Genomic DNA, 15,160 nt, shown 5'->3' with positions numbered 1-15,160 from the left:
GCTGGCTGGAGGTGGGCAGCGGCGTGCGTGCGACAGTGGCGGGCCATACGCGAGGGTCACGCGAGCAGCTGGGGTCGTGATGTTGACCAGACAGGCCGACGGCCTGGCGACAGCTGCGTCCCGCAGCGCCTGCCCGCCGGCACGGGCGCATGCTCATGCACGTGTAATGAAGAAAACCGTCGCTATGGCAATGCACATGGACCCAATGCCGATACCCGTTCTAACCATCATAACAGGCCTGCGACTGTTCATTCCTTCAAACTGAATTGATAATGCAAAAATGCTCATCATAATTTCACAGAATTGAAAGACTGCGATTTTTGTTAAAGCAACAGCGTTTGTACCAAATGTTTTAATTTAAATAAATATGACACAAAGGAAAACAGCAAATGCATCACAAGTTGACCTTTTTGATCAATAAATTATTTACATTGGTAGAGCTAAAGTGCTCTTAAAGGCAATAGTAAGATTGCACCTGAGGGAAAACAACCAATTAGAGCCAATGAGTCGCCAGCGTAGCGGCCAATCACTGCTGGTGAAGCTCATGAACTCCGATCAAAGCGTCAGACCAGACAGCACTCATCAAATATGAATCGAGTATCGGCAAACCGCGTGGCCTATTTCTCCTCTCAAATGTTTTCAGAAACTTATTTTTGGTGGGTGTAGCTGTAAAATGAGAACGTTTGTCACCCAGCTGAAAACAGAGGAGCCATTGAGGATTCAAACGGAGCGGATTGGTCCAAGATTATCACAAAAGACCCAGTGACAGTTTGAGCAAATACCACAAAAAAGTTAACTGTAACTTTATTCAGTTCCCAAAAACGCGGTTTCCCTTTCTGTCCATTGACTGATACAATACATTCATGAATCCTACAGACACAAACGAGAGCAACAATACGAGCTGCTCCGTTGTTAGTCTCAATAAATCCTCCTTTCATTTGCCCGTTACATCCACTGAGCCTCTCTTCGGAGGATGCGAGAGGTCCTCATTACGTTGTGTGCTCTCCTAATTGCGCTGCTGAGGGTAAAGAATTGATCCGCTCCCGATGGCTGCAGAGGTGGCCGCGGGAGGGAAAATGACGAGCTTGCCTTGGTCTGCCTTCGATTTTTTTGTGGCTTTTCTCATTAGCGCTGACAGGGCCGCGCTCCGGCAGCATCGAGTGGGCAGCGTGGCCCAGAATACTATGTCGGGAGCGCTTTCCTCGGGCTCCAGGTGATTCCAACCAGGCCGAGTAAGGAGCCAGCACGAGGACGTAATTATTCCCCTTTCAGAGGCCGCACTGCAGGAGACCCACACGGGTGTCGGCCGGTGGACGGACCGGGGCTGGACCTGACGGGGGGGGGGGGGGCTCCGGGAAAATGCATGCAGTGCGCTTGCCACGTAGGCGCATAAATCTGAGTGAGCGCCGGCATGAAAGGCAGAGGTGATTATCGGGGATAATCAAGCATTCACTCTCCTCATGTCGGGGGGGGGGGAAGAAGGAGGCGGTGTATGGTAATGAGTGGAGCAGGCGGAGCAAGGGAGAGAGCGAGCCCGGCGTGGTCCCGCGCGGTCACCCCTCCAAAAACCGGGCCCGGGAGAGCGAGCGACTACACATTTGAGGAGGATTTACGACGCGGCGTGGCGGCGCTCGGAGGGTTAGGCGCTTGGTTTTTTACGGGCCAGCGCGATAAGAGGAGATATCGGCCCCTTTTTTTTAATGTCGGACACTTCTCACCGTAGAAACGCCTCTTTTCTTCTTCTGGCGGTGCCGGCCGCCGCCGCCGCCGAGGTGTGAAAATCTCCTGCAGAAATCCATTAAAAGGTTCGACAACCGCTTAAATTTGGGGAAATTGTTTTAAATATTCACGACGACGGTACTTTGCGTTTAAACCGGTTATGTCTTCTGCGGTTTATACGTCGCGTGGGGCATCGGAGGCGGCGATCAGTGAAAAATATGACCGCATGCATGTGTAAGCGCGAGGTTGTGCGAGTGATTGTGTTGCTGAATTTATGCACGAGTCTGCTTTTGAGTGCCTCCAGTGTGTCAGTAAATTTCCTTTTGAGTACACCACTGAAACCCACTGATCCACTCGGGCAGAGAGACTTTATCTCCCTCTTCACTCTGCTGCTGCGTCTGGGCCCCGGCCATTCTCGCATGATTGACAGACCTCGATCTGGACAGCCAGGATTAAACCTATCAATCACATAAAGCTTGGAGACAAAAAAAAAAAAAAAAATGGAAGAAGAAAAAAAAAAAAAAAAAAAACGGGGCAATAAATTCAATTGAGAGCACAGGAAGAAAATTGAGGCGAAGAAATATAGAAGGCCATTACCAGGCTATGGGGCTGCAGGAAAATGAGGCCTTGCAGGATTCAGTTTCAGACGACTCCATAAATTCATATCAGATGACGGCAGGAGTGAAATATCAGCGGGGTGACCGTAAACCCTTTGTGATCTTTTACGTGGAATTGTGCTCTCTCAAGGACAGCCTTTTACAGGAGAAGTATCAAAGTCCTCTGAACAACAAATCAACATAACACGCTAGTATTTTTAGCATCGCCGTGGAGGACGCTTTCCTCTTCAAACATCAACAACGACGGCGGGCCTTTCCTAGTTGACTTTGCCCCCCCGGTACGCCACAGGGGTCGTGCGCGCGTGTCCCGGTGCACATGGGCGGCGTTTCTCTCTGCTCTCGGACCAAATACTTACGTTTTATGGTCAGTTCCCCGTAATTGGACACCCCGACCCCTTTGTCGGAGTGGACGATGCAGCGGTAACGGCCCGAGTCGCCCTTGGTCGTGTTCTCTACGTCGAAAGTGCCTATGAAGCGCCGGTTGTTCCAAGGCTTAGTGGCTTTCATCGGGGCCTCCCGTCCACCGATGCCCTGTTTGGAACAACGACACACACACACACACACGAGTAAGCCTACAAAAAAAAAAAAGCTAGTGGAGTGTCCTCGTCACCGTGTGCTTCTGTCTGTGTCCTACCATTCCCATCGGTAGGAATACATTTATCACACAGGAATGCACACACAGACACACACACACACACAGTGGGTCCTCCCCAGCTGTCACCCCTCACAGCAGGCAGATGGGGGACATTTGTTCATTAGAAATATTTCTTCATTACTGTCATCGGGGGACTTCGCTTAATGTTTGTTTTCCAGCTCCTGTGCTAATGAGGACGTGTTTGTTAAAATGATGGAGTACCTGGCAGAGGGCCTTTACTCCGGCGTCACGCTCCCACTGATCACACGTGTGACAGTGTGCTTAGCGCCAGAGCCGGCGGGGTGACGCCCGCCAGATGCACTGCCCTCGCCGCTCAGAAACAAGGTCGATTTCAAGACCGCTGTGCGGCTCAGCCGTGCCGGATATAGCAGCCGGTATCCACGGGGCCGGCGCGTATATAGGTTAAGACTGCATATGCTGAAAGGATGCGACGCACCTGTAATCCCCTGCATCACAGCCACAGAGGACTTCGGAGCGCTGGTAAGCAGGTGAAACACTAATTTACAAAATACGACTTGTGTTTCTTGTGTAACTTGCTTCAATTTTAAAGTTTGCGTGGAACACAACAAGGTGACATAGCATATATGTGCATATCATGCCTTCTTTACTTGGTTCTTTCATTATATAATTTCTCATTTAAAGCTGTGGTTGAACTCCGAAGTTGTTTGAGGTTAACTGTCAATTAAAGTGGACATCTGCTCGCTAATCAGGGAAATGGCTGTGGTGGCACAGTTCACATTTGGCCCTGTGTAATTTGGGGTTAAACATGTTTAAAATGACAAAGTACTCTGGCTCCCCCTCTTTTTTTCACCACACTCTCCCTTAAGGGAGCCCTTTTCAATCCAAATTATAGAAGCACAGATGTATCAGTGTCTACGGTATCATGGGTTGCACTGTAATGTTGTTTATTTTCTTTGTTGTGTATTGAATGAGTCTGTTGCCCTCATAGCAAACACAAGTACTGCTGATCACAATATAAATATATATAAAGTCAATAAGATCGGTTCAGTAAGTAACACTCATTTCCACAGGGCCCACCTCCAACACCGATTGCACCTACTGATCTAGTCCTTGATCAAGAGAGAACGTGAAAGGATAAAAACAGCAACTTGCCTGAAGCCAGAGGTGGAAATTGTCTCTTTTGCGCCCGTTGACGGTGCAGTGAAAGGATGCGGTCTGTCCGGCGTTGACCTCCACTCCCTTGATAGTCAGGAAGTGAGGCGTGTTCACTGTGAAGGAAAAAGCAAGCGTCTATCAGGCAGCTGCCGAAAATGATATAAGAGTACATGCCGAGATGCAGTCTGCAACTTCACTAAAATGGATCTGTTCTTAATGGGAATTAATCACCAGAACCAGGGGGGGGGGGGGAGAAGAAGCAGCTTAGCTGCATTAAGATCGAGGATATTGTGTCCACAGATTTCCCAGTTACCCACTTTGATACTCTCATACCAAGATGTTGCATGCAAAATTGAAGAACAGAGGAATTGGCTTCAATGGATATTGCTCTCTATTACTCCATCGGATACCCCTCAGCGCCAGAGGCTGGCGTCGCTTTGTGAGGAACGTTCCACCTATATCCTTGAACTGAGACACCAGAGGCCGATCTTGCACCCAGTGTCTGCTGTTTCTTAACTGCATCTTGCAAGGATTGAGGGGATTTTTTTTCCAAAAAGCATTATTCTCTGCTACATCTTTGCTCATTACCAGGATGCACAAAGAGTGACAAAGAGTCCAGAAAGTAACTTATGTAGAACATTTTTGATTGGTATCGCTATTCTGCATCGAAAAAATAGGGCAATTCCGTGGAGCGACCTTGATTCGAAACATAACCAAATCTCTAAAGACTTCCAGCTAATTCTATCACTTTCATCATCAAGACTACTTTCACTTCTACATAATATTTTACAACCTTCGTCTTTGAACTGCACTCCTCCACCTCCTTTGAAGCTTTGTCCTGTCAATCCCTCCAGTGCCAAAAAAAATACAAATCTATTTTCTCATCGCCAATGTCTTAATGAGAGGCAGACCACCCTGTGGCATGATCACACCTCTGCGCAAGACATACCACGTGGTCTTATGAATAGAAAGTGGATTGGCTGTGCTCCACGGAAGAGTTGCTCCGATCACTTTGCTTATCACTCAAAGAAACCCAATTGCCACTGAGCATCGCATTGATCCGCTCGCACTTTTGCTCATTTAAACATTGATCACGTCGCAAGGCCTCATTGATCCACTCAAATGCATTTATATGCAACACCTATCGTGACATAAATCCATCTTATTGACATAACATTTGGAGGAATTCAGCCGCATTCAAATGGTTACCAAGTCATTAGGGCCTAACAATCAGAGCGTGATGCTCCGGCTACGAGGCGTAAGGCATAAATCAATTGATGAAAACCCTCGCGGCATCGATTTAGACGTGGACCGTAGCGAGTGTGATCCTTGTACAAACATAAGGAGTGCCTCATGGACTAACGTGACTCTCGGCACTCGGCAGCATTGAAATGACGAGTTCTGAAGAGCCCCTGATCCTCGTTGTCCCACGGCGGCGGCGGCGGCGTTCTCTCCCGAAAGCCGAAGCAGATCGATCTAAATATGCCAGTGATTACGTGTGCATTAGCCGCGCGGCGCACTCTGAAGGGCTCGCATTCAGCAAAAAGGAAGCAGATCTCCGCGCGTCTGAGGGACGAGATGCTGCACTGAACACCCTCGAGGGAGGAGGGAAAATTTGTGGAATGCAAACAGAAGCAGCAGCAAACTCCAATGTGCCATTTGTTTTTTCTGAGTCCCTTTTTTGGTGCCTTTTCCTCCCCATCTTTCAAAGAATAGATTTAACACAGTCACAGCAACATTAAATCCCGAGCACACTTTAGCGCGTCAACCGTACGCTCGTAAATCTTCAGGGAGGGAGGGGGAGGGAGGCACCTGCTTTGGATTGTCTGTAGCATTCTCTTTGAAGGCCTTTTGTTTGACTGGGGGGGGGGTGGGGGGGGCCTTGCATACAACAGCGATACAGGTATTTGGGAGGGTGTCATGGAAAGGACAGTGAATGTTTGATGATTTTCTTTTATGGGCGAAGGGGAGAAAGGACTTACTGCACTGGTGGCCCTGGACCACGACGTCTTTGATGGCCAGCAAGCCCCGCTGCCCTGAGGTTACGGCTTCAAACACAATCTGAGGAGGAGAGAGGAGACTCATAACAACAGTGATAAATGGCCACGTGTCTCCAAATGGCACTTGAGTGAGGCAGCCCGCGTGCACAGGGAAGTCCAGCTCCGGCTAATGTGATCTGCTCTTGGCTGGGCTGCAGCTGGTCCCACAGCTGCAGGCCACTGACATTATTTCCACAATATGTCACAGTTGATAGGTGTTATGACATGCAAGTGTTAAATTAAGTTTGAGCCCTGAGACGATTAGTACACAGCCGGTGACCAAGGCAGGGTCACGTGGATGAGACAGCGCTTACATGCTGCTTTCTAATTACGTTCCCAATACCAAAAGTTTGCATGTAGAGTCACCTGGATGCTCTTAAAACCTAAGAAATGAGGCTAAATGCTGAACTGAGTATTCAGTATATTGTATATTCCAAAAAACATTTGCACCTTATTGCAACTGATTTTTGATTTTTGTTTTTAACTGATTGTTTGTTATGTACTGGTGCTTTTTATCTTGACTGCATATCAAGTTTCTGGTCTAGGATGATAAAGAGACTGAACTTATCAAACTTCCTTTGCTACTCTAAGTGTGACTTTTTGTTATTCGGGCAAACATTGAAGAAAAAATATAAGTATTTCCACATTTGCTTTAGGTAACCTACGCAGTATTTTTTGGCGACTTCATCCGAAGAATTTAGCCTAAGGTTTTGTAATTTAAAGTATTTTTGTCATATGTAATTTGAAATAATTCAAGTTTACATAATTATTAAACAGCAGTTTGATCAAAAGTCAAAAATTGGTCAGTTGGTCCACTCAGCAGTGAGTGTTAATATTTAGTAATCTATTGTAATCTCTTAGCAAGACTGTGTTTGTTTCGCTACCTCTTTTCATTTTCTCATGCATGAATCTTTAGGAATAGTTTAAAGTTACAAACAACTGGATCCACAGACCAAACTGTTGACTATTTTTATTTATCTGTAACTGCTGAACAGGGCAAGTATGTCAAAGGCGATACACCCAAAACCTGAATTAAAAAAAAAAAATCATCTGCATGGATATATATTGCCAGAGATAGTGTGAACACATGCGTTTCTCAACAGTTGCTCCGTGTCTCGCGTTTCTTGTTTGACAAGCGTGTCGCTCTGACCCCCAACATTCCCAAATCAAGTACAACTGCATCGTGTGGGAGTAACATCCCTCTATTTTAAGGGCCAGGTTCGCCCGCCAAACAAATGTGTCCTGAGCCCCGACGGAGGGCGTGTCCCGGCAGAATGTTAGGAGTCATGTGCTCGCTGGTCTGCACTGGGATAAAAAGGGAAACGGAATGCTGGTCCCTTCCCTAAAACAGGGTGTGGTGCCGAGAGCCATTAGACACACGCACACACTCAGGCTACACGTGTTCTGCATTCCATTACTCCCTGAATACAAGTCCATATCTTGCAGTAAATGATATATATATAACATTAAATTTGACCTGATATCTGTAGGGCTATTTATCAATGTAGATTATTTTGGAGGGTGTGGCTTAGCTTTGTGAGGTATCGGATGTATAATTGAACTATATGCATACATCGCCAAAATTATATTAAAAAAACAACAAAAATAAACTTTAGGAACATACTTCCTGAGACAAGGTCTCTGGATTATCCTGATAAGGCAGATCATAATATTCAAAAAAAGGAGACAAGTGCTGGTATCTTTGTTTGACGAGGCAAACATCCCAACGGTTCACACCTCACCAAAACAATCTGCATTGGATGCGCTATTCATTCATTTTTGATTTTGCGGTAAACTGCCTCTTTAGCGTCCAGTGTGTGGCTTCATACGTACAATTGTGTCCTGCTAACTGTAGCTAGGCTGCACACACATCATCTCTGAGATTCCTTTTGTAGCCTGGGAATGTGGAGGCGGAGATAGTTACCATTGTCATCTGGGAGGCAGGATGCCTTCAGATAAGGCTGTCTAATTATAAATTTCTTTTTTTGTCTCATGAAATATGAAAGTGAACGTCTTGGGTGACAATTATGGCCTCATTACAGGCTAATTTAAAGGAAATTAAAAGGCCAACCACTCCATATATCGCCACCAGACAAATGAACTAGCCCCCATTCACTAATTGAAATCCTTTGTTTGTGCAACAGACATCAGTCAGCCTGCCTAATAGCTGTGATATAATTGATTCCAACATCAATGATGGTGCAGTGCATAATTGGGCCTGACCTACAGACTGAAAATATTCACATGGGACGGAAGCTGTTGATGTCGCTAGAAAGTTCACCGTTCTCATTTGCCAGAGAGACACACAGTGAACCCAACATTCAATGTCTACATCACGGCACTGGCTATCCCTGAGGGACTTTGCTAAGTACTCCATTACAACAGGATTGATTAGCTCTGTCACAGGCTCTACTGTATAGAAATCAAGATAGATGGGCACATTTGGGTTTTTCTCTTTCATGGGCGCCCTGCTTTACTTCAGGATAAATAATGGGTGTTCATCTTTTGCACAATGTACATATTTTAAAGTAATACGTGCGGAATATATTCAACACCTTACGTTTATTGAAAGTTATATAGCTTTTGCGCAGTGCTCAGTGATTTTATGAAATGCCTGACAATCTCAATTAAAAGTTTTAGGGATGACCTGGGAGAAGAGTAATTATCAAAGGCCGGAAGGCTCATGATGACTAAAAGCCTTACCGGTGATTAAAAAAGAATTTCCAAGTATCAGCTGGCTTCCCTTTGATGATTGAGTAGGTTACTATGCAATTATAAATAACTATAATTACTAATATGTTGTTAATTAGTGACAATATCAAGCATTTTCTAGACTGTTCATTAGCATCCTCACATTTATAATCATTATTATTATTTGGTTGTGGTAAAAAAAACAAAGATTTTAAAGATAACAGATGCTGGGAATTTCCCTAAGCACACACTTTATTTTGCGCTCGCCCACATGAAGACTTCAAGCGTCCCAGAGCAACATACATTTGAATGTATTTCATTGCAAATAAAATCACAGCGTCTGAACTGAACAAATACAAGTCGGGCCACAAATGTCACGTCTTCATTTAAAAATGGATCGATGAGGGCTGTCGCTTGGACTGCAAATTGGATGAACGGACACAAACAAAAAAAACATTTGACCAGACTGGCTTTGCATCATCATCAATATGTCGCACAAGGGGTCACCGTCCTCTTTCCTCTCCCCCCCACCCCCTCCCCTCTACTCGCTTTCTTTTGTCCATGTGCCTCTCATTAAGGCTCCCATCATGCATTCCGCAGAGAGAGCCTCAGCGGTGTCCCTTGTTAACTGAGTTATCCGGCTGGCTCTGAGGAGCCAACGCGGGGAGGACTCCCCTCAGCTCCACTGTGGACTCGGCTCTGCCAGGTCATAATTATATCATTTACCAAGGGAACGTCTCCCATTGGGAGGGTTACGGGGTCTCTCCGCATCAATTAACATTCGCCGGACTCGTGGTACAAGCCCGGAGAAAACTAATAGCCAGGCAAGTGTGAAATCACCTTGGCCCTGCCAGCAGTCATGTGCATTGGTAAGTGAAAATGAGTTTTCAGAATTGGAAAAAGAGAACTGTCTCAGATGGATGGGAGAGAGAACAGATTACCATGGATACCGAGGTGGCCCCCAAAATCAATAACCTTAGGAGTTTTGAATGGCCTATTGTTGCGATTGTTTGGATCTCCTCAAATAATGCTTTTTTTTTTTTTTTTTTAGCTCCACCCAGTGAAGAGGATTTAATGACTTTGGTCCGGCTATAAAGGGCTGCTTACAAAAGCAACCTAGTTCTGTGATGAGACGTTATGCAAAAGGGGGCTGGATTCAGAAACGACATCCTCACCTGATAGAAGTTGGGCCAGTAGGTGCTGATGGCCAGTTCGACCTGCCCCCAGGAGCGAGTGGCTGCAGCGGACACGTTCCAAACAGGCGTCCCCATGGGACTGTTGTTTTCTTTGATATAGACATTAAGGTGACCCGGGTGGCTGTTGTCTCTGCCTCCTATGTAGTAGTAGAAGGTAACGCAGTGGGTGTCGTTCTCCCTCAACTGTGGCGTCAGCAGTAGGGCCTTCTGCCCCGCGAAGCGTCCAGACGTGTTCATCATCACGAAGGCCGAACCTGCAACACGGACGAGAGCCTTCAGGAGTTGAGCAGACGAGTTCAAACTGTTTCAAGGTCACGGCTTGTGCCGATTGGACATTGACAAGTCAGAGGGATGACCTCTGAATCTCTTTGTCAGGACATTGCTCACTATACGCTTTGGGTGTCAAATACAACATCGGTATTGTAAGTGTTTGATGCCGATATTGTATTTAACAACCACTGACCTTCCAGAAAAGGTGCTAACTTTCTCTAAAACCCTGATTATGTTTTAAAACCCCAAATGTGCTTAATCTGAGAACTAAATACAGAAACAGAAATAATGGCGGCCAAAGCACCGACACACAGGGAGAGGAGTGTTGTACGTCGATACATGCAAGGTTATGCGTGTGTTAATTAATGCATGTATTTTATCTTACAAAATGTGGTGCTCTCCTACTGTTCCCTGGCAACATCACGTGCATAACTTGGACGTCACAATGCTTAATTAAAAGCAGGTGGGTATTTACCTGACAGAAAGCCCTCATCTCATGAGAGTATGCAGATAGCAGGTACATCACTATATTTTTCTGTTAGCGGCGGGAATTCTTCGTGTCCCTTAATGAGACAACGCTCTTATCGTCAGATTGATATAAACTCTCTTTTCATTATAATTCATCAAAATATAAAGACAAAAAAAACGCTTGGTGTTGTAGATAAGTGTTTTTCACTTCAATGACAGAGAGAAGGGAAATGATGAGAAATCAATAAGTTAAAATCTATTTGCCAACCAAGCCCCATTTAGATTTTATTGCTTTGGTTCAATATTAAAGGTTAATCTAATTCTCTCCCCTCTCGCCAATAAAACACAAGTGAGAATTATTGTGTTGGCAAAGTTTCAGGGATATGCACAACACATTCTATCTGCCATCATCCCATTTACCTCGGTTCAGTAATGAAAATGTAACAGCATTTGAGACAAAGCCAAAAAAAAACTCTGTTTATGTTAGAATATACACTCACCGGCCACTTTATTAGGTACCCCATGCTAGTAACGGGTTGGACCCCCTTTTGCCTTCAGAACTGCCTCAATTCTTCGTGGCATAGATTCAACAAGGTGCTGGAAGCATTCCTCAGGGAGTTTGGTCCATATTGACATGATGGCATCACACAGTTGCCGCAGATTTGTCGGCTGCACATCCATGATGCGAATCTCCCGTTCCACCACATCCCAAAGATGCTCTATTGGATTGAGATCTGGTGATTGTGGAGGCCATTTGAGTACAGCGAACTCATTGTCATGTTCAAGAAACCAGTCTGAGATGATTCCAGCTTTATGACATGGCGCTTTATCCTGCTGAAAGTAGCCATCAGAAGTTGGGTACATTGTGGTCATAAAGGGATGGACATGGTCAGCAACAATACTCAGGTAGGCTGGGGCGTTGCAACGATGCTCAATTGGTACCAAGGGGCCCAAAGAGTGCCAAGAAAATATTCCCCACACCATGACACCACCACCACCAGCCTGAACCGTTGATACAAGGCAGGATGGATCCATGCTTTCATGTTGTAGACGCCAAATTCTGACCCTACCATCCGAATGTCGCAGCAGAAATCGAGACTCATCAGACCAGGCAACGTTTTTCCAATCTTCTATTGTCCAATTTCGATGAGCTTGTGCAAATTGTAGCCTCAGTTTCCTGTTCTTAGCTGAAAGGAGTGGCACCCGGTGTGGTCTTCTGCTGCTGTAGCCCATCTGCCTCAAAGTTCGACGTACTGTGCTTTCAGAGATGCTCTTATGCCCACCTTGGTTGTAACGGGTGGTTATTTGAGTCACTGTTGCCCTTCTATCAGCTCGAACCAGTCTGGCCATTCTCCTCTGACCTCTGGCATCAACAAGGCATTTCCGCCCACAGAACTGCCGCTCACTGGATGTTTTTTCTTTTTCGGACCATTCTCTGTAAACCCTAGAGATGGTTGTGCGTGAAAATTCCCAGTAGATTAGCAGTTTCTGAAATACTCAGACCAGCCCTTCTGGCACCAACAATCATGCCACGTTCAAAGTCACTCAAATCACCTTTCTTCCCCATACTGATGCTCGGTTTGAACTGCAGGAGATTGTCTTGACAATGTCTACATGCCTAAATGCACTGAGTTGCCGCCATGTGATTGGCTGCTTAGAAATTAAGTGTTAACGAGCAGTTGGACAGGTGTACCTAATAAAGTGGCCGGTGAGTATGTGTGGTAATGATTGGAAGGCCAGTTTTGCTTGGGGGGGGGGGGTGAGACAACAACCTGTTAGCCAAAGCTCTGCTCTCCTACATGTGAAGAAAGGCTAGAGCCGCAGTGGGTGGGAATTCTCGCCATTAAATTTAACATCTGGCGACTCGCTCAGATACGGTGTTAAAAAGGGGGAACAACGTTGGCTAAATCAGCGGGATGGGTCCCTGAGTGTTTCATCAATGACTCGGGCCTGCCCACTTGTCTTGTTGTGCTGCACTTGTGACGCTCGGCAATTCCATCTGTCTCCAGCTCCAGATAACGAGTGGGGGCTCTGTCATGTTTACACAATGAAACAGGAGGAGAGGGAGCCGAGGAGGAGGAGGAGGAGGAGGAGGAGGAGGAGCGGTGAGTTGCGATGACACGGAGTCAGCCTCCTTGGCTTTGTTTGTCAGGTGGTAGCAAGTGGTTGTTAAAAAGGATCTTAACGTAAGAATGACATCACAGTGAAACCAGTGAAACTATGTAGTGTCACTCATGGAACGAGTGCACTGTAGATCCTCCGCAACAGACACACAGGTAGCGTGGGCCGGGCTTGAATTAGCGTCAGACTATAAACTCTTACTGGTCAAAAATTAAAATAACTCGACTTTAGTCCGAGGAATTTCTTGTGCTGCAGAAGAAGTTGTGGATCACCTCAACCATAAGGGCTCCTTACGCATCCACTCACGAATGAGCGCCAAAAACCACAGAGGCCGACGAGGCCAGTAGAACGCGGTAAGAGTCATGGACAGATGGACAGACACCCCTCCCACACACACACACACACTGCTGAGGGCATTGTCTCTCAAAAAGGCATGGCGGAGATAGCAAATTGTGAAATTCAAACCAAGGCGAGCATTAAAGGAAATCCTTGGTTTTATTAAAACTTTCCAGCTTTATCCAGGGCTTTCAACTCCATCCACCGGGGTTTATCAGTGGATGCAGCTTGCAGAGTGGTTGTGTGGAGATGTTACAGATGTCATCATTGTGGAACATCAAAACTGAGGGACCGCTTCCATGGAAACTGAACAGTTCCAACGTTCCGTACTTAGATCCCATGATGGAAAACCGAGATATCGCCATGACAACTGAGCAAACTATCTGCCCGAGGAAGACCGTGAGATGTGGCGAAGAGCCCAGGAAAAAACTAGTCATGTTTATTTATTTTTTTGGCACATGAAAACATCTTTTTTTGTAGATGTGTTTCAGTGGTTTATGCGACAATATATATTTTTTTCAACCATGTCGGGCTGGGTAAAGGTTAGTGGCCCCTTTTGTGTGGATTCAAGGTAAATTGTGATTTAGCCATTTTGGAGGATGATTGTGGCTTTGCGGTGTTATAGATGTTATGGATTGCCCAGCACAGCATGATCCTTCTACTATAATTCACTGGTTGAGCAGCACACGGTTCGCTCCCAGGGCTTTTTTAGAGTATTATTCGCTTCCAGTTTGTCTGTGATTCAAGTGTTGAGGATAATCATTTTTGAGGCTACGCAGGAAATTGCGTAAGGTACATGTGGAAGGGGCAGGGGATGAGTCGACTTTGAGACACTTGTTTGTCCACCGTTAATCAGGTGCCTCTGTGTGAGGGCCGGGAGGTCACTTTAATAACATTCAGCCATCTGCTTAGGCGCCCAGAACATTTTGTTTTTTTTCTCCCTCCAGCAAATGTCAGCGAGTCTTTGTGTGAATTCAACCAGCGCTGATAATCAGCTGATGAATTGTTCATTTGTAGCTCATGTTACAACGACAGAGACGCCGGGCCCCACTGCTTCTCCTCTCTGATGAAACGAGGCTGTTTACTTCTTCTCATTTTCAAATGTTGCGAGGAGATCCGCTGTACGCACAGCACTGCTCTTTGTTGGTAATTAGAGAATATCAGATACTCATTTCTGCGTTAATGAAATATTAATAAAACAATTGTTTTTCTTGTTGTGTGTGTCTTCAATTTGAGTCTATTAAAAGCTAAATGCATTGGCTGTTAGTATAAAGGGCTGCTGCCTGACAGAAATGCATGTAAGAACATTTTGTCTTTGCTACCAGACGTGTGGCAGAACTTTAGCTATGACACCGCGACCAATTTTGAGGTCTACAAATTGTCTTGATTTGGGTCAGTGGACCGAAACACAACAAGGGGGGGAAAAGACCTTTCTTTCCTCATTTTTGGCGACCATGAAGCACAACGAGCGAGTATTTGTGAGGGACAGCGCGCTGTCACTGTCCAAAACAAGTATTCAGAAGACGACAGGATGAGACTCATTTTAATTCCCTTCCTATGCTCTCGGATCCTAATGGCCGCATCCTCTGCAGGACCTGCTGCACCACGACAAGCTAATTAGCCAGTAAGACTAAGAGCAAATTATAATGACACTGTGTGTTAGTGCTGTGCTAATGTGCTAGTGATGCACACGGTGTGTTTTTCTACCCCTCTCCCCTTCTCTCGCCATCTCTTGTTCCTTAACAATGGAGTGTTCAAGACCAATTAAAAATAGAGAGCTCTCGGCACACTCAAGGCCCGTGTCTGCAACTCTGTAAAGGCCAGGGCTCGGCTATTGTCTGGGGTATTCAGAAGAACAGATTTATTATTATTCCAATGTAGGCCACCTTCACCTTCCATTACAATGATGGCTGTACATGGAGAACAAGGAGA

General features: G+C 45.8%; 1 protein-coding gene across 6 annotated transcripts in view; it reads right to left on the bottom strand.

Annotated features, from left to right (window-relative positions):
* The window catches only part of LOC119208995 (receptor-type tyrosine-protein phosphatase mu-like), a 126,470-nt gene that overhangs the window by 77,798 nt on the left and 33,512 nt on the right, over positions 1-15,160 (bottom strand). For all 6 annotated transcript variants that reach the window (XM_062557570.1, XM_037457871.2, XM_062557571.1 and 3 more), the window contains exons 3-6: positions 10,013-10,287; positions 6,090-6,168; positions 4,105-4,220; positions 2,693-2,867 (exon numbers count right to left, since the gene is read on the bottom strand). In XM_062557570.1, coding sequence (XP_062413554.1) covers positions 2,693-2,867; positions 4,105-4,220; positions 6,090-6,168; positions 10,013-10,287 — 645 coding nt within the window. The remainder of the gene's footprint in view (positions 1-2,692; positions 2,868-4,104; positions 4,221-6,089; positions 6,169-10,012; positions 10,288-15,160) is intronic.

This window comes from Pungitius pungitius, chromosome 15 (genome assembly GCF_949316345.1).
Source record: "Pungitius pungitius chromosome 15, fPunPun2.1, whole genome shotgun sequence".
Classification (NCBI taxonomy): Eukaryota; Metazoa; Chordata; class Actinopteri; order Perciformes; family Gasterosteidae; genus Pungitius; species Pungitius pungitius.
This window is presented reverse-complemented; position numbering and strand designations above follow the sequence as displayed.